The sequence below is a fragment of the Eucyclogobius newberryi genome, unplaced genomic scaffold (assembly GCF_026437365.1).
Source record: "Eucyclogobius newberryi isolate DKJ021-1_F unplaced genomic scaffold, fEucNew1.0.hap1 SCAF_5, whole genome shotgun sequence".
NCBI classification, from domain to species: Eukaryota; Metazoa; Chordata; class Actinopteri; order Gobiiformes; family Gobiidae; genus Eucyclogobius; species Eucyclogobius newberryi.
In genome coordinates, this window is record NW_027316167.1 from 3279823 (window position 1) to 3305256 (window position 25434).

The 25434-nt window shown below is 50.2% G+C and overlaps 2 protein-coding genes across 2 annotated transcripts in view; both read right to left on the reverse strand.

Moving 5' to 3' along the window:
* chst1 (carbohydrate (keratan sulfate Gal-6) sulfotransferase 1) overlaps positions 1–19082 on the reverse strand; it is an 87824-nt gene extending 68742 nt beyond the window's left edge. The window contains exon 1 of the mRNA XM_072464490.1: positions 18855–19082. Within this exon, the coding sequence (XP_072320591.1) occupies positions 18855–19024 (170 nt within the window). The 5' untranslated portion in view covers positions 19025–19082. The remainder of the gene's footprint in view (positions 1–18854) is intronic.
* Positions 12603–14846, reverse strand: LOC140381490 (carbohydrate sulfotransferase 1-like). The gene is made up of 3 exons (XM_072465568.1): positions 14483–14846; positions 13682–13730; positions 12603–13159 (listed from the first exon to the last, which is right to left on the reverse strand). Exons 1-3 carry the CDS (start codon positions 14814–14816, stop codon positions 12808–12810), a joined length of 735 nt encoding a protein of 244 aa, XP_072321669.1. The 5' UTR covers positions 14817–14846; the 3' UTR covers positions 12603–12807.
* Positions 19083–25434: the final 6352 nt, after the last annotated feature.

Consider the following 25434-nt stretch of genomic DNA (forward strand, 5'->3'; position numbering starts at 1 on the left):
GGTTGATGGGCCAATCCACAGTCTCCACCTGCAGCCCCTCAGAGTATTTAAGGACACGTGTTGCAGCTGCCCAAGGCCATTCGTCTTCTCGTTCATCAGGGCTGTGGTGGCGGCGCTGGTACAGCTGGCAGCCCGGTGTAAACGCTCTCTCTTCTTTCTCACACTTATTGTGCTTTATCTCCTATATTTTGTAAATATAGTTAGTATATTTTTTCTATTTTACTGTACGATAGGGACACGCGCTGGAATAGTTTTTTAATTCAACTGTTTTTGACTTTTTTCGGCTGGATTTGAGCGTTTTTCGTTGCGTTCGTTGTGTTGTTGTGACGTGAGCTAGCTCCGAGCGAGCCCACCAGCCCCCCCCCGCGCCCTCCGGCCGCGCTAAAGTACGGCGTGTCGTCGGTACACGTTTATATACACGTTTATATGAAAGAGGAACTTCACGAACGATCGGGACACGCACTGGAATCGCTTTAAATTAACTTGTTTTGACTTTATTCGGCTGGATTGAGTGTTTTCGTCGTGTCGTGGCGATGTGTCTTTGCTCTGAGTCCCCCGGCTCCGGCCCCGCCCCCCGGCTCCGGCCCCGCCCCCCGGCCCCGCCCCCCGGCTCCGGCCCTGCCCCCCGGCTCCCGCCCCGCCCCCCGGCCCCGCCCCCCGGCTCCGGCCCCGCCCCCCGGCTCCGGCCCCGCCCCCGGCCCCGCCCCCCGGCCGGTGCCGTACCGCGTTTCCACAAAGGAGGAACTCATGAAACTGCGGAGAACAGTCGTCTTACCCGGAGATCGTCACGTTATCCCGGCGCAATACTGACCTAACCTAATACTGATGTGCAATTCTGTCATATGTGCAATTACTGTTGGAATTCATGTGCAATCTATGTGCTGTCGTGACACATGTTCATGTGCAATTACTGTCGTGATCACATGCAATGGTATTTATGTATTTATTCATTTATTTGTCTATGGGAGTTTTTATTTATTTATAGGAGATCTTCTACTGAAAGTGTTTTTCAGACTTCCTATAAGTGATCTGTTCTTCTGGATCTACCTCTGTATCTACCTGCGTTGCACCAATGAAATTTCCCCATGTGGGACAATAAAGGAATATCTTATCTTACTTTGTGGTTTGAGACATTTGTAGTTTGTTTGTTATGCATCTCCTTTTTAGTTCTAACTTTGATTCTGTTTATGGGCCTTTGTTTTGTTTGGCCTGTGTGACTCGTATATTTTAGAGACACTTGACTTGTTTTCTTAGTCATGTTTGTGTTTGTTCATTTACCTTTGAGTTCCAGTTTATTGAACAAACTTTATTTCACTATGGTACATCTTGGTTTTGTTACTTCTTTTACCCTCACAGTTGTAACACGCACACTTTGAATCTGCAGAATAATTTGAATCCAGATAAGAGAGCTTCAACTTTCTGATCAGTGCAATACCAGCTGTAGCTAATCACATTATATTTAATGCTGATATGCAAGTATCATTTAGATGAAAAATATGTTTACGATAGACTAGTTCAGTCAGTAAAAAGGTGTAGATTTGTGCTTTAGCAGCACATTTTCTTTCTTGTGCCTGTACCTAAAAAACCTGGAGCATTTGAATTGAATGATTATCGCCCAAAAGCACTTACCTTCATTTTATGTAAGTGTTTGGAGCAAACTGTGAGTAAACACATCATGTCCTCTGTATCCAACTGTTTGGACATCTAACATGTGGCATATGAAAGTCAGAAGAACAGAAGATGCAGCCATCACTCTAAATAACACCATTATGCTAGAATCCTCTTTGTGGACTTCAGCTTTCAGTTCTATGCGTGTACATATTTTACTGAACAGGTTTATGGACCTCTGTGTTAATGGAGACATTATCAAATGGGTCAGAGACTTTTTGTGCTTTCGTCCCAAAGAGTGACTATTGGTGCTGATATTTCAGAAATGACTGTGTTGAATAAGTCCTCCACAAGGCACACTTTTAGCTCCTTTGCTCCATTGCTCCAATCTCCAGCTGTAGACAATAAAGTTTCAGTATTCGTATTACAACAGAAGAATGGTGCATTTGGAGCTCCGCCCCTCTCGTCACCTGACTGTCCAACACACAGAGGGTCCTGATGTCTCTGGTGGACAGTTCGGCTGCTCCGCCGGGACAAAACCTAATATCTAAAGGACTCACAGCTTGTTTGTCTCACGACACGTGCTACTTTCAGGTGAGTCAAGTCCACGCTCTGAGGGATTATAGACACTTCAAACACAGTTTGTCTCTGTTAAACTTCCGCGTTACAAAAGCTCTTTAAAGCTCTCTAACATCTGTGTTTTAAACCAGGTCTAAACCAGGTCACATTATGGCAGGTGCTGCAGGTAAAACTCTATAAAAGACGCAGTGAATTAAAGTTACTCACGTTGTGTCTCTTCTTGGTCTCACTTCTCTGTCCGAGGAGGTTTTTCTGCTTCTTAAAACTCCATAAATGTCTCTAAAGTGTGAAATCAAAGCTGAGCAGAATCTGCGTCACTGTCATAAAACCTCGTCGCCATTTCAGGAAATAAAATGGCACAAATAATCACTCCAAACTGGTCAAACTGGTGGATCCAGTCTCTCTCTCCCTCAGCTCTCAATGAACTCTGACAGAAGCAGATTCTCATGTTACATTCTGTTTACTATAAACCTCAACATTGCTCTAAAGCGGCTCAGTAACAGTCTTAAAACTGGAGCTGTTTGGTACATAAGCCGCCTCATTGGACCAAACCCTCACTCAGACCCCGCCCCCTGCGACCCGTCTGTAAATGGGGGCAGTGATACAAAATGTTAAGCCTCGTACAGACCGCGGCGGCCGAAGCGTCCAGTTTACATTCAAAGTCTGTGTAAACGCGCGACGAGCACGTTGTGCGTTGCCCGCGGCGCCATTTCTTCGTTTTTGCGGCGCGATTGGTGCGTTTTCTTATGCTCTCGGCGCTTTGAGCGCGCGTATGAGGCGCCCGAAGCGCCCAAAGCAGCCGGCGCAACATGTTCAGATTTGTTCAGCTTTCTGCAGCAGATGCGTTGCAGCAGCCAATCAGAGATGACGTGCTACGCACGACCCGGAAAAAGACCCAAAACAAACCTGCAAGATAAAAACAAAATCCTTAAAAACGCAGCTCTTGGAGCAAATAATGATATTGACTAAACTCTGCTCAGAAGTATCTGCAGGTCCCAGACGGGCCCCGGAGCCCATCGCCTCCACCTTTGGACTTTGTAAAGTTAATAAACCAAAGCCATGGTCCAACATTAAACTCCATTTATACCACGAGAAAAGCAGCACAGCACAACTCCTCCACTGAGCATGTGCAGGACGACTCGACTCCACTGAGCATGTGCAGGACGACTCGACTCCACTGAGCATGTGCAGGACGACTCGACTCCACTGAGCATGTGCAGGACGACTCGACTCCACTGAGCATGTGCAGGACGACTCGACTCCACTGAGCATGTGCAGGACGACTCGACTCCACTGAGCATGTGCAGGACGACTCGACTCCACTGAGCATGTGCAGGACCACTCGACTCCACTGAGCATGTGCAGGACGACTCGACTCCACTGAGCATGTGTAGGACGACTCGGACTCCACTGAGCATGTGCAGGACCACTCGACTCCACTGAGCATGTGCAGGACGACTCGACTCCACTGAGCATGTGCAGGACGACTCGACTCCACTGAGCATGTGCAGGACGACTCGACTCCACTGAGCATGTGTAGGACGACTCGACTCCACTGAGCATGTGCAGGACGACTCGACTCCACTGAGCATGTGCAGGACGACTCGACTCCACTGAGCATGTGCAGGACGACTCGACTCCACTGAGCATGTGCAGGACGACTCGACTCCACTGAGCATGTGCAGGACGACTCGGACTCCACTGAGCATGTGCAGGACGACTCGACTCCACTGAGCATGTGCAGGACCACTCGACTCCACTGAGCATGTGCAGGACGACTCGGACTCCACTGAGCATGTGCAGGACGACTCGACTCCACTGAGCATGTGCAGGACGACTCGACTCCACTGAGCATGTGTAGGACGACTCGACTCCACTGAGCATGTGCAGGACGACTCGACTCCACTGAGCATGTGCAGGACGACTCGACTCCACTGAGCATGTGCAGGACGACTCGACTCCACTGAGCATGTGCAGGACGACTCGACTCCACTGAGCATGTGCAGGACGACTCGGACTCCACTGAGCATGTGCAGGACGACTCGACTCCACTGAGCATGTGCAGGACCACTCGACTCCACTGAGCATGTGCAGGACGACTCGGACTCCACTGAGCATGTGCAGGACGACTCGACTCCACTGAGCATGTGCAGGACGACTCGACTCCACTGAGCATGTGTAGGACGACTCGACTCCACTGAGCATGTGCAGGACGACTCGACTCCACTGAGCATGTGCAGGACGACTCGGACTCCACTGAGCATGTGCAGGACGACTCGACTCCACTGAGCATGTGCAGGACGACTCGACTCCACTGAGCATGTGCAGGACGACTCGACTCCACTGAGCATGTGCAAGACGACTCGACTCCACTGAGCATGTGCAGGACGACTCGACTCCACTGAGCATGTGTAGGACGACTCGACTCCACTGAGCATGTGCAGGACGACTCGACTCCACTGAGCATGTGCAGGACGACTCGACTCCACTGAGCATGTGCAGGACGACTCGGACTCCACTGAGCATGTGCAGGACGACTCGACTCCACTGAGCATGTGCAGGACGACTCGACTCCACTGAGCATGTGCAGGACGACTCGACTCCACTGAGCATGTGCAGGACGACTCGACTCCACTGAGCATGTGTAGGACGACTCGACTCCACTGAGCATGTGCAGGACGACTCGACTCCACTGAGCATGTGCAGGACGACTCGGACTCCACTGAGCATGTGCAGGACGACTCGACTCCACTGAGCATGTGTAGGACGACTCGACTCCACTGAGCATGTGTAGGACGACTCGACTCCACTGAGCATGTGTAGGACGACTCGACTCCACTGAGCATGTGCAGGACGACTCGACTCCACTGAGCATGTGCAGGACGACTCGACTCCACTGAGCATGTGCAGGACGACTCGACTCCACTGAGCATGTGCAGGACGACTCGACTCCACTGAGCATGTGCAGGACCACTCGACTCCACTGAGCATGTGTAGGACGACTCGACTCCACTGAGCATGTGCAGGACGACTCGGACTCCACTGAGCATGTGCAGGACGACTCGACTCCACTGAGCATGTGCAGGACGACTCGACTCCACTGAGCATGTGCAGGACGACTCGACTCCACTGAGCATGTGCAGGACCACTCGACTCCACTGAGCATGTGTAGGACGACTCGACTCCACTGAGCATGTGTAGGACGACTCGACTCCACTGAGCATGTGTAGGACGACTCGACTCCACTGAGCATGTGTAGGACGACTCGACTCCACTGAGCATGTGCAGGACGACTCGACTCCACTGAGCATGTGTAGGACCACTCGACTCCACTGAGCATGTGTAGGACGACTCGACTCCACTGAGCATGTGCAGGACGACTCGACTCCACTGAGCATGTGCAGGACGACTCGACTCCACTGAGCATGTGCAGGACGACTCGACTCCACTGAGCATGTGCAGGACGACTCGGACTCCACTGAGCATGTGCAGGACGACTCGACTCCACTGAGCATGTGCAGGACGACTCGACTCCACTGAGCATGTGCAGGACGACTCGACTCCACTGAGCATGTGCAGGACGACTCGACTCCACTGAGCATGTGCAGGACGACTCGACTCCACTGAGCATGTGCAGGACGACTCGACTCCACTGAGCATGTGCAGGACCACTCGACTCCACTGAGCATGTGCAGGACGACTCGACTCCACTGAGCATGTGTAGGACGACTCGGACTCCACTGAGCATGTGCAGGACCACTCGACTCCACTGAGCATGTGCAGGACGACTCGACTCCACTGAGCATGTGTAGGACCACTCGACTCCACTGAGCATGTGCAGGACGACTCGACTCCACTGAGCATGTGCAGGACGACTCGACTCCACTGAGCATGTGCAGGACGACTCGACTCCACTGAGCATGTGCAGGACGACTCGACTCCACTGAGCATGTGCAGGACGACTCGACTCCACTGAGCATGTGCAGGACCACTCGACTCCACTGAGCATGTGCAGGACGACTCGACTCCACTGAGCATGTGTAGGACGACTCGGACTCCACTGAGCATGTGCAGGACGACTCGGACTCCACTGAGCATGTGCAGGACGACTCGACTCCACTGAGCATGTGCAGGACGACTCGACTCCACTGAGCATGTGCAGGACGACTCGACTCCACTGAGCATGTGTAGGACGACTCGGACTCCACTGAGCATGTGCAGGACGACTCGGACTCCACTGAGCATGTGCAGGACGACTCGACTCCACTGAGCATGTGCAGGACGACTCGACTCCACTGAGCATGTGCAGGACGACTCGACTCCACTGAGCATGTGCAGGACGACTCGACTCCACTGAGCATGTGTAGGACGACTCGACTCCACTGAGCATGTGCAGGACGACTCGACTCCACTGAGCATGTGCAGGACGACTCGGACTCCACTGAGCATGTGCAGGACGACTCGACTCCACTGAGCATGTGTAGGACGACTCGACTCCACTGAGCATGTGTAGGACGACTCGACTCCACTGAGCATGTGTAGGACGACTCGACTCCACTGAGCATGTGCAGGACGACTCGACTCCACTGAGCATGTGCAGGACGACTCGACTCCACTGAGCATGTGCAGGACGACTCGACTCCACTGAGCATGTGCAGGACCACTCGACTCCACTGAGCATGTGTAGGACGACTCGACTCCACTGAGCATGTGCAGGACGACTCGGACTCCACTGAGCATGTGCAGGACGACTCGACTCCACTGAGCATGTGCAGGACGACTCGACTCCACTGAGCATGTGCAGGACGACTCGACTCCACTGAGCATGTGCAGGACCACTCGACTCCACTGAGCATGTGTAGGACGACTCGACTCCACTGAGCATGTGTAGGACGACTCGACTCCACTGAGCATGTGTAGGACGACTCGACTCCACTGAGCATGTGTAGGACGACTCGACTCCACTGAGCATGTGCAGGACGACTCGACTCCACTGAGCATGTGTAGGACCACTCGACTCCACTGAGCATGTGTAGGACGACTCGACTCCACTGAGCATGTGCAGGACGACTCGACTCCACTGAGCATGTGTAGGACGACTCGACTCCACTGAGCATGTGCAGGACGACTCGACTCCACTGAGCATGTGCAGGACGACTCGACTCCACTGAGCATGTGCAGGACGACTCGACTCCACTGAGCATGTGCAGGACGACTCGACTCCACTGAGCATGTGCAGGACGACTCGACTCCACTGAGCATGTGCAGGACGACTCGACTCCACTGAGCATGTGCAGGACGACTCGACTCCACTGAGCATGTGCAGGACCACTCGACTCCACTGAGCATGTGCAGGACGACTCGACTCCACTGAGCATGTGTAGGACGACTCGGACTCCACTGAGCATGTGCAGGACCACTCGACTCCACTGAGCATGTGCAGGACGACTCGACTCCACTGAGCATGTGTAGGACCACTCGACTCCACTGAGCATGTGCAGGACGACTCGACTCCACTGAGCATGTGCAGGACGACTCGACTCCACTGAGCATGTGCAGGACGACTCGACTCCACTGAGCATGTGCAGGACGACTCGACTCCACTGAGCATGTGCAGGACCACTCGACTCCACTGAGCATGTGCAGGACGACTCGACTCCACTGAGCATGTGTAGGACGACTCGGACTCCACTGAGCATGTGCAGGACCACTCGACTCCACTGAGCATGTGCAGGACGACTCGACTCCACTGAGCATGTGTAGGACCACTCGACTCCACTGAGCATGTGCAGGACGACTCGGACTCCACTGAGCATGTGTAGGACGACTCGACTCCACTGAGCATGTGCAGGACGACTCGACTCCACTGAGCATGTGTAGGACGACTCGACTCCACTGAGCATGTGCAGGACGACTCGACTCCACTGAGCATGTGCAGGACGACTCGGACTCCACTGAGCATGTGCAGGACGACTCGGACTCCACTGAGCATGTGTAGGACGACTCGGACTCCACTGAGCATGTGCAGGACGACTCGACTCCACTGAGCATGTGCAGGACGACTCGACTCCACTGAGCATGTGCAGGACGACTCGGACTCCACTGAGCATGTGTAGGACGACTCGACTCCACTGAGCATGTGCAGGACCACTCGACTCCACTGAGCATGTGCAGGACGACTCGACTCCACTGAGCATGTGCAGGACGACTCGACTCCACTGAGCATGTGCAGGACCACTCGACTCCACTGAGCATGTGCAGGACGACTCGACTCCACTGAGCATGTGTAGGACGACTCGGACTCCACTGAGCATGTGCAGGACCACTCGACTCCACTGAGCATGTGCAGGACGACTCGACTCCACTGAGCATGTGTAGGACCACTCGACTCCACTGAGCATGTGCAGGACGACTCGGACTCCACTGAGCATGTGTAGGACGACTCGACTCCACTGAGCATGTGCAGGACGACTCGACTCCACTGAGCATGTGTAGGACGACTCGACTCCACTGAGCATGTGCAGGACGACTCGACTCCACTGAGCATGTGCAGGACGACTCGGACTCCACTGAGCATGTGCAGGACGACTCGGACTCCACTGAGCATGTGTAGGACGACTCGGACTCCACTGAGCATGTGCAGGACGACTCGACTCCACTGAGCATGTGCAGGACGACTCGACTCCACTGAGCATGTGCAGGACGACTCGGACTCCACTGAGCATGTGTAGGACGACTCGACTCCACTGAGCATGTGCAGGACCACTCGACTCCACTGAGCATGTGCAGGACGACTCGACTCCACTGAGCATGTGTAGGACGACTCGGACGCACGTCTGCTTTTTACTTTTATTTTACGGACATGAGTCCGGTGCGTTTGTCTTTCAAATGTACACGCGCTCAAATTCTGCGTCAGGCGCGATTCAGCCGCCGCGGTCTGTACGAGGCTTTAAAGTTGTGCTACCTGGATGTCACCTTAGATCTCACTGTCACCTCCAAAAAACACAAAGTAAATGTGTCAAAGCCTCAAATACGATATAAAATCTTTTAAAGGCATCAGAAACAAACTCACAATGGAATCATCCCTGACTTTTTTATTAATGCTTTGATCATGTCTCGATTTTACTGCTGGTCCCGGGCGAGCGAAACAACCTGAGGCCATTGGACCCACGACCGGAAACCAGGGGCCAGTGCGTCTTATGAATCAGAAAGTTTGATGTGATAAAGCTGCTCTCTAGAGTAACAGAGACTCATTTGTGAATAAATGACTTGTTTGACCACATCAATAATCATCAAATCTAGAATAAATTGACTCTGATGAGGATCATTCCGTCTCAATGGATTTAAGATAAGATAAGATATTCCTTTATTGTCCCACATGGGGAAATTTCATTGGTGCAACGCAGGTAGATCCAGAGGTAGATACAGAAGAACAGATCACTTATAGGAAGTCTGAAAAACACTTTCAGTAGAAGATCTCCTATAAATAAATAAAAACTCCCATAGACAAAACCTCCCATTTCCCAACAAGGGATGGAGGGGAAAAATAATAAAGATAAAAATAAATGAATACATAAATACCATTGCATGTGATCACAACAGTAATTGCACATGAATATGTGTCACGACGGCACATGGATTGCACATGAATTTCACAGTAATTGCACATGAATCACGACAGTAATTGCACATATGACGGAATTGCACCTGGTTAGGTCAGTATTGCGAGTGTTCAGGACTAACAGTGTTTGTTATAAAGTCTGACAGCAGCAGGAAGGAAAGACCTACGGAACCTTTCCTTCACACATCGAGGGTGGATCAGTCTCTCACTGAAGCTGCTCTCCAGAGCGGAGAGAGTGTCCTGCAGGGGACAGAGTGTCCTGCAGGGGACAGAGTGTCCTGCAGGGGGTGAGACTCATGGTCAAGCATAGATGTGAATCTAGCCAGGACCCTTCTGTCCCCCACCTCCTGCACCGAGTCCAGAGCACAGCCCAGGACGGAGCTGGACTTCTTGATGACTCTGTCCAGCTTCCTCCTCTCCCTCTCTGTGATGCTGCTGCTCCAGCAGGCCACACCTACAGGAGCTGATGCACCACAGAGTCGCAGAAGGTCTTCAGGAGTGGCCCTGTCACTCCTGAAGACCTGAGTCTCCTCAGGAGGTAGAGCCGACTCTGGCTCTTCCTGTACAGTGCGTCTGTGTTATGAGTCCAGTCCAGTTTGTGGTTCAGATGAACACCCAGGTACTTGTATGAGTCACTCTCTCAATGTCCCTTCCCTGGATGTTCACTGGTGACGGGGCATTGGGGTGGCCTCTGTGGAAGTCCACCACCATCTCCTTGGTCTTCCCCGCGTTGATGAGGAGGTGGTTCCGCTGACACCAGTCCACAAAGTCCTGCGCCAGTCCTCTGTACTCCGCGTCATCGTCGTCCGTGATGAGTCCGATGATGGCAGAGTCATCAGAGAACTTCTGCAGGACACAGCTGTCCGTGTCGTGTCTGAAGTCTGCAGTGTAAAGGGTGAAGAGAAAGGGCGCGAGGACAGTGCCCTGGTGCGCCCCCACACTGCAGGTCCCACACTGCAGGTCCCCCACACTGCAGGTCTGAGTGTCAGACACACAGTCCCGGGCTCTCACAAACTGGGGTCGGTCTGTAAGGTCGTCCAGGATCCACTCTGCAGGTCGTACTCCACACCAGTCGTCTCCAGCTTGTCCCTCAGGAGCAGAACAGGATCCCCACAGAGCTGCCAGGCTTCTCCAGGTGAGAAAGAGAGCGGTGCAGCAGGAGATGACGGCGTCCTCCACTCCGATGCCAGACCGATATGCAAACTGCAGAGGGTCCATGGCTGAGCTCACGGTGGAGCGGAGGTGGTCCAGGACCAGCTCCAGTGTCTTCATCAGGTGGGACGTGAGAGCCACCGGCCTGAAGCTGTTAATTAAACGCTCTAATATATTTGGAGAGGCTCCAAAATGATCAAACTGAACAAGAGACGTCCATAAGAATAACCCAGACTGTGGCATAAGTCCAGGATAAAGCTCAGTTTGTCTCTGTTAAACTTCCGCATTACAAAAGCTCTTTGAATCTCTTTAAACCTCTTTAAAGCTCTTTAAAGCTCTTTAAAGCTCTTACATTTGTGTTTTAGAACACGAGATCTGTCAAGTCTCACGTTTCTGTTACTTTCACTTTCCAGCAAAAACACGCACACGACTAAAACTGGATTAAGAGATATAAAAGAGGCTGTGAATTAAATTCACTCACGTTGTGTCTCTTCTTGGTCTCACTTCTCAGTCCGAGGAGGTTTTTCTGCTTCTTAAAACTCCATAAATGTCTTTAAAATGTGAAATTAAAGCTGACCAGAATCTGCGTCACTGTCATAAAGCCTCGTCGCCATTTAAGGAAATAAATGGCACAAATAGTGGCTCCAAACTGGTCAAACTGGTGGATCCAGTCTCTCTCTCCCTCAGCTCTCAGTGAACTCTGACAGAAGCAGATTCTCATGTTACATTCTGTTCACTATAAACCTCAACATTGCTCTAAAGCGGCTCAGTAACAGTGACAGTAACACATGATTTCAGGATCTGAAGAGTTTTGTTTCACTGTAACGAGCAGCACATTGTCATTTACACGTTTCTGTGTCGGAAAAGTGACATTTTAGAAACAACTGACTTTTTCAAATAAACACAGCCAAGCGAGGTAGTGGCGAGGACCCAAAAGCAGCACAGGCAGCAGAATGTGAGTCGTAATGACCTTTATTTATAACAGAAGATACAAAGTCCGGATGAAAAGTCTTGGTTCAGCAGGGGTCTTACCAGAAGGGAACAGGGAATAAGTCTGGGGGAAATCAGGCATAACAAAAGAGAACAATCTGGCCCTGGCGCAGAAACAGGAACAGGCTTAAATGCAGCCAGAGCTGTCACAGGTGTGGGGAGTGGCCTGATGAGGAGGCGTGGCTGACTGGCAGAGTGGAAAGACTCCAGCAGACAGGAAATGAGCAGACTGTGACACATCAATCAGACTAGCTTTATTAAACGCGTTCATCATCTAAACACACTCTGCAACCGCTAAAAGACACGTTAGCATATTCACAACAACTCTCAGACAAGCTCACTTATAAACACGTAAAATACAACACAATACACTCCCTTTTTCAGTTCATCCCTCATCCACAAATCCCTCAAATTCTTCATCTTCAGTGTCCGAGTTTAACAGTTGGGCTGGATGCCCTTTAAACAAACTCTAAACCTCCAGATCTCTATCTTTGACAAAGACGCAAATGGGTGAAACTGCTTTGGCTCAGAGAAGGAGCAGAGAAGACAAGCTCAGAAACAGGATTCATCAAACTAACATTTTGCTGAGGGAACAATGTTATAAAATGGTTATTAAAAGCTCAATTAAAAGCTCAAAGGCGATTGAAAAAAGGCTGGATTAAAAGCAGTGACAGAGCTGTAAAATAACTTCTCTGATGGCACTGGGCAGAACCACTGTGAAGATTCAAAGCGAGTTACCGAGTTGTGCTTTGTGCTGGTCGTGCTCGCTCTGTCCTCGCGGATGTAGAGCGTGTTAAACTCAACACAGACAGAGGAACATAAGGCAACAATGCGTATCAAAAATAGTCCTCTTCGTTCTACAAAAACGGTACAAAAGTTTTCTCCTGGACCAGGGAAATGTTCATGTTCCTGAGCTCGTCGGCGGACTGGACCTCGCGGTATCCCAGCTGCCTCAGCGCTCTCTGACACGCGCCCTGGCTGTACTCCACCATGTCCAAGGGCAGCTTCAGACGCCAGCTCTCCGCGTTGGCCGCCGAGTCGCGCATCGTTCCGAACTTGTCCTTGGCCTGGGCGTCGTTGGTGGCTCTGGTGTTCACGCGGATCCACTCCTCCACGCTCGGAGTCATGGCCAGACCCACAAAGTCGTAGATCTCCTTGGTCTTCTGCAGAGGGCTTCTGGACAGGTCCTCGTAGCGCACCAGCATGTACCTAGAGGAAAGAGGGGTCATGACAGAGATTCTATGGGTCATTCTTGGTTTGGTCAAGAATAAGTCCTTGGTAAGTCCTAGTTTACTTCAGATTCAGCCCTTGTTTAGTCTTGGGTTGGCTCTGGTCCAGCCCTTTCTAGTTCTTTCGAGCCCTGGTCCAGCCCTGGTCCAGCCCTGGTCCAGCCCTGGTCCAGTTCTGGTCCAGTCCTGGTCCAGCCCTGGTCCAGCCCTGGTCCAGCCCTGGTCCAGCCCTGGTCCAGTCCTGGTCCAGTCCTGGTCCAGCCCTGGTCCAGCCCTGGTCCAGTTCTGGTCCAGTTCTGGTCCAGCCCTGGTCCAGTTCTGGTCCAGCCCTGGTCCAGCCCTGGTCCAGTCCTGGTCTAGTTCTGGTCCAGCCCTGGTCCAGCCCTGGTCCAGTTCTGGTCCACCCCTGGTCCAGTTCTGGTCCAGCCCTGGTCCAGCCCTGGTCCAGCCCTGGTCCAGCCCTGGTCCAGTCCTGGTCCAGTCCTGGTTCAGTGGTCAGTACCTTCCCCTGAGCCAGGCGGGGCGGCTCAGTGCGGTGGACACGGAGCTAGCTGTAGAAGGCATCACAAGAAGATGCAGCAGTTTGTGTACAGGGATAATAGTGGGAGAAAGTACACAGCCCTGTGGAGGACCTGTGCTGATAGTCCCAGTGTCTGAGACATTCTTCCCAAGCCGCACACACTGCCTCCGATCCCCTGCAGGGGGAGTCAGTGCTCCCCTTGCAGGGGGAGTCAGTGCTCCCCCGCCAGGTGGAGTCAGGCAGGTTGAGCTGGGAGAGCTTGTCCTGGAGCAGAGCAGGAGGTGGTGTTGATGCAGAGCTGAAGTCCACAAACAGGATCCTGGTGTAGGTTCCCGGGGAGTCCAGGTGCTGCAGGGTGAAGTGGAGAGCCAGGTTGATGGTAACGTCCACAGACCTGTTGGCTCTGTAGGTGAACTGCAGGAGGTCCAGCAGGGGGTCCAGCTGGGGGTCCAGCAGGAGGTCAAGCAAGGGGAGGTGAAGGTCTTGAGGTGGGGGAGGACCAGACGCTCAAATGACTTCATGACAGACGTCAGCGCCACAGGTCTTTAGTCATTAAGTCCAGTGATCCGGGGACTCTTGGGGACAGGGACCACCTCCCAACGGGACATCCATCGACTCCACTGTGATGTGCACACACCTACTGCTCCACACAGGGAACTTGTGCTTGAAAAAGACGTTTTAGTACTGCAGAAATATGATTTGATAAGGAACATTTCCTGTCAAAAAACCTCGTATTATATTAGTTATTGAAATTAAATGTATATTTAATCATTTAAGACAAACTCAGGCAGCTCTTGAAAAAGATTGGTCTTGATTTCCTTGGACAGAACTTGACTGAACTCACCGTCTTCAGGGCCACGTGGGGCTTCTTGCGGCAGACCTGAGCCGCCAGCGTCAGGTTGAGCGGGTGACACTTCTTCTTGCATTGCCACTCCTCCCACGTGTCGCCGGGTTTGAAGGCCTGGCACACGGGCTGCTGGCACAGGGTGCGGCTGGCGCTGTGGCGGAACAAGTTGTCCAGCATGTGGTTGGTCGGGGCGGGACGGATGTAGCTCTCTAGGGCGTAAAGGTCGCACTGGAACAGGCTCCACAAGAGGTCACGACTGGCCCCCAGCATCACCTGAAGAGAGGAGAGAAAGTCAGAGCATGAGAAGGATCATCAAAGTTTAGGGTTGGTACAGTCAGACCTGCAAGTGTCACATGATGTTACTCTTCTGCTCTTCAGCTGATTTAAATAGAAAAGCTAAATGGGACAATGGTGACACTGCGATCCGCCAGGAGGATCTCAGAGAGCACGACGGGCCATGAACAAACACATCATCAGCTCTCCAATCAAACACATCCAATTACAACATGCCAAGGACAGAATAGATCAAGAACATAAAGATCATCAAATGATGTTTACGAGTGAAAAGTAGAACACCAACAGCTCAAGAACCACTTCTGTGTCTGGGTCATAGAGAAAAACAAGTGCCACTGTGGGATCATCGACTGTAAAATCATGATGATGGGTTGAACTCTCTGTCTCTGTCGTTCTACTTCTCCAAGAAGGAAGACGTCACAGTAACATGTGACACTTCTGACGAGGACGGCAGAAACCTGTCCAGCAACGACACTGAAACAAAGTCTGACAATGAACTGAACTGATCACACAGGGCCAGGCATGGCAGGTGCATCTTACCTGTCTGTCCCAGGGCATGTTTGACAGGTCTGGGATGATGGAGGCCTGGACGTGGTAGAGCGGCTCAAACAGGTAGAAGATGTCAGGGTGCTGGTTCAAGAGCTGCCCGATGAAGGTGGAGCCACAGTGAGTGGTGGTCAGGAGCAGCACCTGCGTCCTGCGTGTGGAGTTTGGCAGGTGCCTGTCCTAGGATGAGACATACACAAATGCTATTCCTTAACACATAGAGAACATAATTCAACTTTGAATATGAAACGACACAGAAATATCAGACATTTGTATGGCAAGCTTGGAAGAAAACGCCGGGACGCAGGAGGATCACGCAGGCTGCGTACCACAGCCTGCGTGATCCTCCTGCGTCTCACCCTGTTTTTTCCCATGCTGGTTGGTTTTATTAGATATTCTGGAATAGGCGGGTCACATTTCTCATTGGTCAGCCTCACATCAAGGCACTTGTTTTACAGCTGGTATTTTTCCTAGAGATCAAGCCTTGGGTAAACATTACCCAAACTCCTCTGGGCTGTCACACCCCCCCCTGGGGCAACATTCTTTACGACACCTTCACAAACAAGTGCTGTCACACACCCGTTTTTCTCTGACTAATGATACAGATAAAATATCACTATTATGCAGATAAAATACATCACAGAAATATAATCATATATTCACAATTTATCACAGTGCCCCTCGTCACAGCCGTCTCTGCCCAAGAAAAGACATATTCTGTGACATTTACATTGTACTAAGAATACTGAGTGACTCAAGGAGGCTTTATCTCTAGATGGCATGTCCACTTTTATCACAGACGGGAGAATATGGGAAGGTAAAGCTGCACATGGAGCCTGGCATATGTGCTGTTCAGTCCACCACCGAGATGGAGCCCGGCATATGTGCTGTTCACTCCACCACCGAGATGGAGCCCGGCATATGTGCTGTTCACTCCACCACCGAGATGGAGCCCGGCATATGTGCTGTTCACTCCACCACCGAGATGGAGCCTGGCATATGTGCTGTTCACTCCACCACCGAGATGGAGCCTGGCATATGTGCTGTTCACTCCACCACCGAGATGGAGCCCGGCATATGTGCTGTTCACTCCACCACCGAGATGGAGCCTGGCATATGTGCTGTTCACTCCACCACCGAGATGGAGCCCGGCATATGTGCTGTTCACTCCACCACCGAGATGGAGCCCGGCATATGTGCTGTTCACTCCACCACCGAGATGGAGCCCGGCATATGTGCTGTTCACTCCACCACCGAGATGGAGCCCGGCATATGTGCTGTTCACTCCACCACCTCTTCATGTTTTAGATTTAGCTTCAATACCAAGCATGTGATTGTCCTTTGAAAGGACTTTGAGTCATAACGTTTTTTGGCAGGTGTGAGAAGTAGTCCTGGTTTAGACCTGTTCTAGTCCTGGTTTAGTCCTGGTTTAGACCTGTTCTAGTCCTGGTTTTGTCCTGGTTTAGACCTGTTCTAGTCCTGGTTTTGTCCTGGTTTAGACCTGTTCTAGTCCTGGTTTTGTCCTGGTTTAGTCCTGTTCTAGTCCTGGTTTAGTCCTGGTTTAGACCTGTTCTAGTCCTGGTTTTGTCCTGGTTTAGACCCGTTCTAGTCCTGGTTTAGTCCTGGTTTAGACCTGTTCTAGTCCTGGTTTAGTCCTGGTTTAGACCTGTTCTAGTCCTGGTTTTGTCCTGGTTTAGACCTGTTCTAGTCCTGGTTTTGTCCTGGTTTAGACCTGTTCTAGTCCTGGTTTTGTCCTGGTTTAGACCTGTTCTAGTCCTGGTTTTGTCCTGGTTTAGACCTGTTCTAGTCCTGGTTTTGTCCTGGTTTAGTCCTGTTCTAGTCCTGGTTTTGTCCTGGTTTAGACCTGTTCTAGTCCTGGTTTAGTCCTGGTTTAGTCCTGTTCTAGTCCTGGTTTAGTCCTGGTTTAGACCTGTTCTAGTCCTGGTTTTGTCCTGGTTTAGACCTGTTCTAGTCCTGGTTTTGTCCTGGTTTAGACCTGTTCTAGTCCTGGTTTAGTCCTGGTTTAGTCCTGTTCTAGTCCTGGTTTAGTCCTGGTTTAGACCTGTTCTAGTCCTGGTTTTGTCCTGGTTTAGACCCGTTCTAGTCCTGGTTTAGTCCTGGTTTAGACCTGTTCTAGTCCTGGTTTAGTCCTGGTTTAGACCTGTTCTAGTCCTGGTTTTGTCCTGGTTTAGACCTGTTCTAGTCCTGGTTTTGTCCTGGTTTAGACCTGTTCTAGTCCTGGTTTTGTCCTGGTTTAGACCTGTTCTAGTCCTGGTTTAGTCCTGGTTTAGACCTGTTCTAGTCCTGGTTTAGTCCTGGTTTAGACCTGTTCTAGTCCTGGTTTTGTCCTGGTTTAGACCTGTTCTAGTCCTGGTTTAGTCCTGGTTTAGACCTGTTCTAGTCCTGGTTTAGTCCTGGTTTAGACCTGTTCTAGTCCTGGTTTAGTCCTGGTTTAGACCTGTTCTAGTCCTGGTTTAGTCCTGGTTTAGACCTGTTCTAGTCCTGGTTTAGTCCTGGTTTAGACCTGTTCTAGTCCTGGTTTTGTCCTGGTTTAGACCTGTTCTAGTCCTGGTTTAGTCCTGGTTTAGACCTGTTCTAGTCCTGGTTTAGTCCTGGTTTAGACCTGTTCTAGTCCTGGTTTAGTCCTGGTTTAGACCTGTTCTAGTCCTGGTTTAGTCCTGGTTTAGACCTGTTCTAGTCCTGGTTTTGTCCTGGTTTAGACCTGTTCTAGTCCTGGTTTTGTCCTGGTTTAGACCTGTTCTAGTCCTGGTTTTGTCCTGGTTTAGTCCTGTTCTAGTCCTGGTTTTGTCCTGGTTTAGACCTGTTCTAGTCCTGGTTTTGTCCTGGTTTAGACCTGTTCTAGTCCTGGTTTTGTCCTGGTTTAGACCTGTTCTAGTCCTGGTTTTGTCCTGGTTTAGACCTGTTCTAGTCCTGGTTTTGTCCTGGTTTAGACCTGTTCTAGTCCTGGTTTTGTCCTGGTTTAGACCTGTTCTAGTCCTGGTTTTGTCCTGGTTTAGACCTGTTCTAGTCCTGGTTTAGTCCTGGTTTAGACCTGGTTTAGTCCTGGTTTAGTCCTGGTTTAGACCTGTTCTAGTCCTGGTTTTGTCCTGGTTTAGACCTGGTTTAGTCCTGGTTTTGTCCTGGTTTAGACCTGTTCTAGTCCTGGTTTTGTCCTGGTTTAGACCTGTTCTAGTCCTGGTTTTGTCCTGGTTTAGACCTGTTCTAGTCCTGGTTTAGTCCTGGTTTAGACCTGTTCTAGTCCTGGTTTTGTCCTGGTTTAGACCTGTTCTAGTCCTGGTTTAGTCCTGGTTTAGACCTGTTCTAGTCCTGGTTTTGTCCTGGTGTGAACGCCCTTTTGTGTGTTTTGAAATTACAAGCCTTCGATGTATTTTCTTTGTGGCACGTCTATTTTCTAACCAATGTCCACAAAAGTAGATCCCAACACTAATAGTCTATAAAGAGTCTCACCTCAGGTCCTCGCGCTCGAAGGCGGGGTCAGTGGAGAAGGGGGTGGAGCTGCTGTTGGAGTGGGCGGGGCACAGCAGGTAAGAGGTGGAGGTCAAAGATCGTATGGCCGTGTACTGGATGGCCACCGACGCCAACGCCAAGAGCACTACGGACTTCCACGAACACTGCATGACTTCAGAGCAGCAGCTGCTCCTCAAGGGACGGGCTTCACACCAGGCCTCTTCTGTGGACAGAACAGAACGTTTAAACCAAACCAGGTCTGAACCAGGTCTAAACCAGGGCTAAACCAGGGCTAAACCAGGTCTGAACCAGGTCTAAACCAGGTATGAACCAGGTCTAAACCAGGGCTAAACCAGATCTAAACCAGGTCTGAACCAGGTCTGAACCAGGTCTGAACCAGGTCTGAACCAGGTCTAAACCAGATCTAAACCAGGTCTGAACCAGGTCTGAACCAGGTCTGAACCAGGTCTGAACCAGGTCTAAACCAGGGCTAAACCAGATCTAAACCAGGTCTGAACCAGGTCTAAACCAGGTATGAACCAGGTCTAAACCAGGGCTAAACCAGATCTAAACCAGGTCTGAACCAGGTCTAAACCAGGTATGAACCAGGTCTAAACCAGGGCTAAACCAGGTCTAAACCAGGTCTAAACCAGGGCTAAACCAGCTCTAAACCAGGGCTAAACCAGGGCTAAACCAGGTCTAAACCAGGTCTAAACCAGGACTAAACCAGGTCTAAACCAGGTCTGAACCAGGTCTGAACCAGGTCTGAACCAGGTCTAGATCAGGTCTAAACCAGGACTAAACCAGGTCTAAACCAGGTCTGAACCAGGTCTGAACCAGGTCTGAACCAGGTCTAAACCAGGTCTGAACCAGATCTGAACCAGGTCTGAACCAGGTCTAAACCAGGTATGAACCAGGTCTAAACCAGGGCTAAACCAGGTCTAAACCAGGTCTAAACCAGGGCTAAACCAGTTCTAAACCAGGGCTAAACCAGGTCTGAACCAGGTTTAAACCAGGTCTAAACCAGGACTAAACCAGGTCTAAACCAGGTCTAAATCAGGACTAAACCAGGACTAAACCAGGTCTAAACCAGGTCTGAACCAGGTCTGAACCAGGTCTAAACCAGGTCTAAACCAGGACTGAACCTGATCTGAACCAGATCTGAACCAGGTCTGAACCAGGTCTAAACCAGGATTGAACCTGATCTGAACCAGATCTGAACCAGGTCTAAACCAGGTCTGAACCAGGTCTAAACCAGGGCTAAACCAGGTCTAAACCAGGTCTAAACCAGGGCTAAACCAGTTCTAAGCCAGGGCTAAACCAGGTCTGAACCAGGTCTAAACCAGGTCTGAACCAGGACTAAACCAGGTCTAAACCAGGTCTAAACCAGGTCTAAACCAGGTCTAAACCAGGTCTAAATCAGGACTAAACCAGGACTAAACCAGGACTAAACCAGGTCTAAACCAGGTCTAAACCAGGTCTAAACCAGGTCTGAACCAGGTCTGAACCAGGTCTAAACCAGGTCTAAACCAGGACTAAACCAGGTCTGAACCAGGTCTAAACCAGGGCTAAACCAGGACTGAACCTGATCTGAACCAGATCTGAACCAGGTCTGAACCAGGGCTAAACCAGGTCTAAACCAGGTCTAAACCAGGGCTAAACCAGTTCTAAACCAGGGCTAAACCAGGTCTGAACCAGGTCTAAACCAGGTCTAAACCAGGACTAAACCAGGTCTAAACCAGGTCTAAATCAGGACTAAACCAGGACTAAACCAGGTCTAAACCAGGTCTAAACCAGGTCTAAACCAGGTCTGAACCAGGTCTGAACCAGGTCTGAACCAGGTCTAAATCAGGTCTAAACCAGGACTAAACCAGGTCTAAACCAGGTCTGAACCAGGTCTGAACCAGGTCTAAACCAGGTCTAAACCAGGTCTAAACCAGGTCTAAACCAGGTCTGAACCAGGACTAAACCAGGTCTAAACCAGGTCTAAACCAGGTCTAAACCAGGTCTAAACCAGGTCTAAACCAGGTCTAAATCAGGACTAAACCAGGACTAAACCAGGACTAAACCAGGTCTAAACCAGGTCTAAACCAGGTCTAAACCAGGTCTGAACCAGGTCTGAACCAGGTCTAAACCAGGTCTAAACCAGGACTAAACCAGGTCTGAACCAGGTCTAAACCAGGTCTAAACCAGGTCTAAATCAGGACTAAACCAGGACTAAACCAGGACTAAACCAGGACTAAACCAGGTCTAAACCAGGTCTAAACCAGGTCTGAACCAGGTCTAAACCAGGGCTAAACCAGGACTTAACCTGATCTGAACCAGATCTGAACCAGGTCTAAACCAGGTATGAACCAGGTCTAAACCAGGGCTAAACCAGGTCTAAACCAGGTCTAAACCAGGGCTAAACCAGTTCTAAACCAGGGCTAAACCAGGTCTGAACCAGGTCTAAACCAGGTCTAAACCAGGTCTAAACCAGGTCTGAACCAGGTCTGAACCAGGTCTGAACCAGGTCTAAATCAGGTCTAAACCAGGACTAAACCAGGTCTGAACCAGGTCTGAACCAGGTCTAAACCAGGTCTAAACCAGGATTGAACCTGATCTGAACCAGATCTGAACCAGGTCTGAACCAGGTCTAAACCAGGTCTAAACCAGGTCTAAACCAGGTCTGAACCAGGTCTGAACCAGGTCTAAACCAGGACTAAACCAGGATTGAACCTGATCTGAACCAGATCTGAACCAGGTCTGAACCAGGTCTAAACCAGGTCTAAACCAGGTCTAAACCAGGTCTGAACCAGGTCTGAACCAGGTCTAAACCAGGTATGAACCAGGTCTAAACCAGGGCTAAACCAGGTCTAAACCAGGTCTAAACCAGGGCTAAACCAGTTCTAAACCAGGGCTAAACCAGGTCTGAACCAGGTCTAAACCAGGTCTGAACCAGGACTAAACCAGGTCTAAACCAGGTCTAAACCAGGTCTAAACCAGGTCTAAACCAGGTCTAAATCAGGACTAAACCAGGACTAAACCAGGACTAAACCAGGTCTAAACCAGGTCTAAACCAGGTCTAAACCAGGTCTGAACCAGGTCTGAACCAGGTCTAAACCAGGTCTAAACCAGGACTAAACCAGGTCTGAACCAGGTCTAAACCAGGGCTAAACCAGGACTGAACCTGATCTGAACCAGATCTGAACCAGGTCTGAACCAGGGCTAAACCAGTTCTAAACCAGGGCTAAACCAGGTCTGAACCAGGGCTAAACCAGTTCTAAACCAGGGCTAAACCAGGTCTGAACCAGGTCTAAACCAGGTCTAAACCAGGACTAAACCAGGTCTAAACCAGGTCTAAATCAGGACTAAACCAGGACTAAACCAGGTCTAAACCAGGTCTAAACCAGGTCTAAACCAGGTCTGAACCAGGTCTGAACCAGGTCTAAACCAGGTCTGAACCAGGTCTGAACCAGGTCTAAACCAGGTCTAAACCAGGACTGAACCTGATCTGAACCAGATCTGAACCAGGTCTGAACCAGGTCTAAACCAGGATTGAACCTGATCTGAACCAGATCTGAACCAGGTCTGAACCAGGTCTAAACCAGGTATGAACCAGGTCTAAACCAGGGCTAAACCAGGTCTAAACCAGGTCTAAACCAGGGCTAAACCAGGACTGAACCTGATCTGAACCAGATCTGAACCAGGTCTGAACCAGGTCTAAACCAGGATTGAACCTGATCTGAACCAGATCTGAACCAGGTCTGAACCAGGTCTAAACCAGGTATGAACCAGGTCTAAACCAGGGCTAAACCAGGTCTAAACCAGGTCTAAACCAGGGCTAAACCAGTTCTAAACCAGGGCTAAACCAGGTCTGAACCAGGTCTAAACCAGGTCTGAACCAGGACTAAACCAGGTCTAAACCAGGTCTAAACCAGGTCTAAACCAGGTCTAAACCAGGTCTAAATCAGGACTAAACCAGGACTAAACCAGGACTAAACCAGGTCTAAACCAGGTCTAAACCAGGTCTAAACCAGGTCTGAACCAGTTCTGAACCAGGTCTAAACCAGGACTAAACCAGGTCTGAACCAGGTCTAAACCAGGTCTAAATCAGGACTAAACCAGGACTAAACCAGGACTAAACCAGGACTAAACCAGGTCTAAACCAGGTCTAAACCAGGTCTAAACCAGGACTAAACCAGGTCTGAACCAGGTCTAAACCAGGGCTAAACCAGGACTTAACCTGATCTGAACCAGATCTGAACCAGGTCTGAACCAGGTCTAAACCAGGTCTAAACCAGGTCTAAACCAGGTATGAACCAGGTCTAAACCAGGGCTAAACCAGGTCTAAACCAGGTCTATACCAGGGCTAAACCAGTTCTAAACCAGGGCTAAACCAGGTCTGAACCAGGTCTAAACCAGGTCTAAACCAGGTCTAAACCAGGTCTGAACCAGGTCTGAACCAGGTCTGAACCAGGTCTAAATCAGGTCTAAACCAGGACTAAACCAGGTCTAAACCAGGTCTGAACCAGGTCTGAACCAGGTCTAAACCAGGTCTAAACCAGGACTAAACCAGGTCTAAACCAGGTCTGAACCTGATCTGAACCAGATCTGAACCAGGTCTGAACCAGGTCTAAACCAGGTCTAAACCAGGACTGAACCTGATCTGAACCTGATCTGAACCAGATCTGAACCAGGTCTGAACCAGGTCTAAACCAGGTATGAACCAGGTCTAAACCAGGGCTAAACCAGGTCTAAACCAGGTCTAAACCAGGTCTAAACCAGTTCTAAACCAGGGCTAAACCAGGTCTGAACCAGGTCTAAACCAGGTCTGAACCAGGACTAAACCAGGTCTAAACCAGGTCTAAACCAGGTCTAAACCAGGTCTAAACCAGGTCTAAATCAGGACTAAACCAGGACTAAACCAGGACTAAACCAGGTCTAAACCAGGTCTAAACCAGGTCTAAACCAGGTCTGAACCAGGTCTGAACCAGGTCTAAACCAGGTCTAAACCAGGACTAAACCAGGTCTGAACCAGGTCTAAACCAGGTCTAAATCAGGACTAAACCAGGACTAAACCAGGACTAAACCAGGACTAAACCAGGTCTAAACCAGGTCTAAACCAGGTCTAAACCAGGACTAAACCAGGTCTGAACCAGGACTAAACCAGGTCTGAACCAGGTCTAAACCAGGTCTAAATCAGGACTAAACCAGGACTAAACCAGGACTAAACCAGGACTAAACCAGGTCCAAACCAGGTCTAAACCAGGTCTAAACCAGGACTAAACCAGGTCTGAACCAGGTCTAAACCAGGTCTAAACCAGGTCTAAACCAGGTCTAAACCAGGACTAAACCAGGTCTGAACCAGGACTAAACCAGGTCTGAACCAGGTCTAAACCAGGTCTAAATCAGGACTAAACCAGGACTAAACCAGGACTAAACCAGGACTAAACCAGGTCCAAACCAGGTCTAAACCAGGTCTAAACCAGGACTAAACCAGGTCTGAACCAGGTCTAAACCAGGGCTAAACCAGCTGGTTTAGTCCTGGTTTAGCCCTGGTTCAGACCTGGTTCAGACAGGGCTAAACCAGGTCTAAACCATGTCTAAACTGGGAATAAAAACCACAACCACAAGAATTGGAAGAAGTGTCTGGGGAGAGGGAAGTCTGGGAGTCCCTGCTTGGACCCAGCCCCGGATGAGCGGAAAAAGATGGATGAATTTATTTTTCATATTTTTGAACATGTTTTATTTGTGCTGGTGTTGGACTCTGTGCAGCATTTTGGAGACTTTGTGTCGGTAAAATGTGCCTCACAAATAAAGTTGGATTGGATAGATTCTCCAGTTTAATGGTGTAAATCATCCAGAAGAGCTGTGTTTTAAATCTGTTTCATGCACATATCATATCTGAGTTTGTGTCACTGTCAAGTCAGGTTCAAATAAACCGGCTTCTATATCTGTAGAACACAGCGGCCTGTATTGTGTGACACAGGAAGTGTTCAACCTGTCAACTTCTTCTTCTTTGGTGTTTTAAGGCGGTCGGTACATTACTGCCACCTGCTGCAGACTTTACTCTCCAGACTTTACTCTTGGTGATTTGCTTTTCCGTCGTTCTCCACTTCCGAGGCCGGAGTTCCCGCTCGACCGGAAGTGTGAAAAGAAGAGCTGATCCATGTTCTCCTGATGCTGGTGTTGCCACGACAACCACGCGGCTTTCCTCTGCTGTTCATCCTCCGCCACAATGTCCGGTGGGTTTGTCATTAACATTCTTACAAATACGTTTGTAAGTGTTTCAAAGTATTGAACCTGAGCTGAACAGTTAAAATTGCAATTGCAAAAATTGTGATTTTGTTTGAAAATCCTGTGCCACAGGCTGAAGCGATCAGCGCAACGCGGCGCCATCTTTGATCCATCTCTCAGATCTCTTTATACTTCCGTGGACACATCTGGATCATCTCATCTGCTGCAGTAAGAATGTTTTATCTTCCCTTCTTTGCCAGATCAACAGTCTTCTATCATCTCCCTGCCAGCCTGCCGAGAACCCTGCTCCACTTCCTGCTCCTGTCCTTACCTGCTCCTGCTCCTGCTCATGCTCATGCTC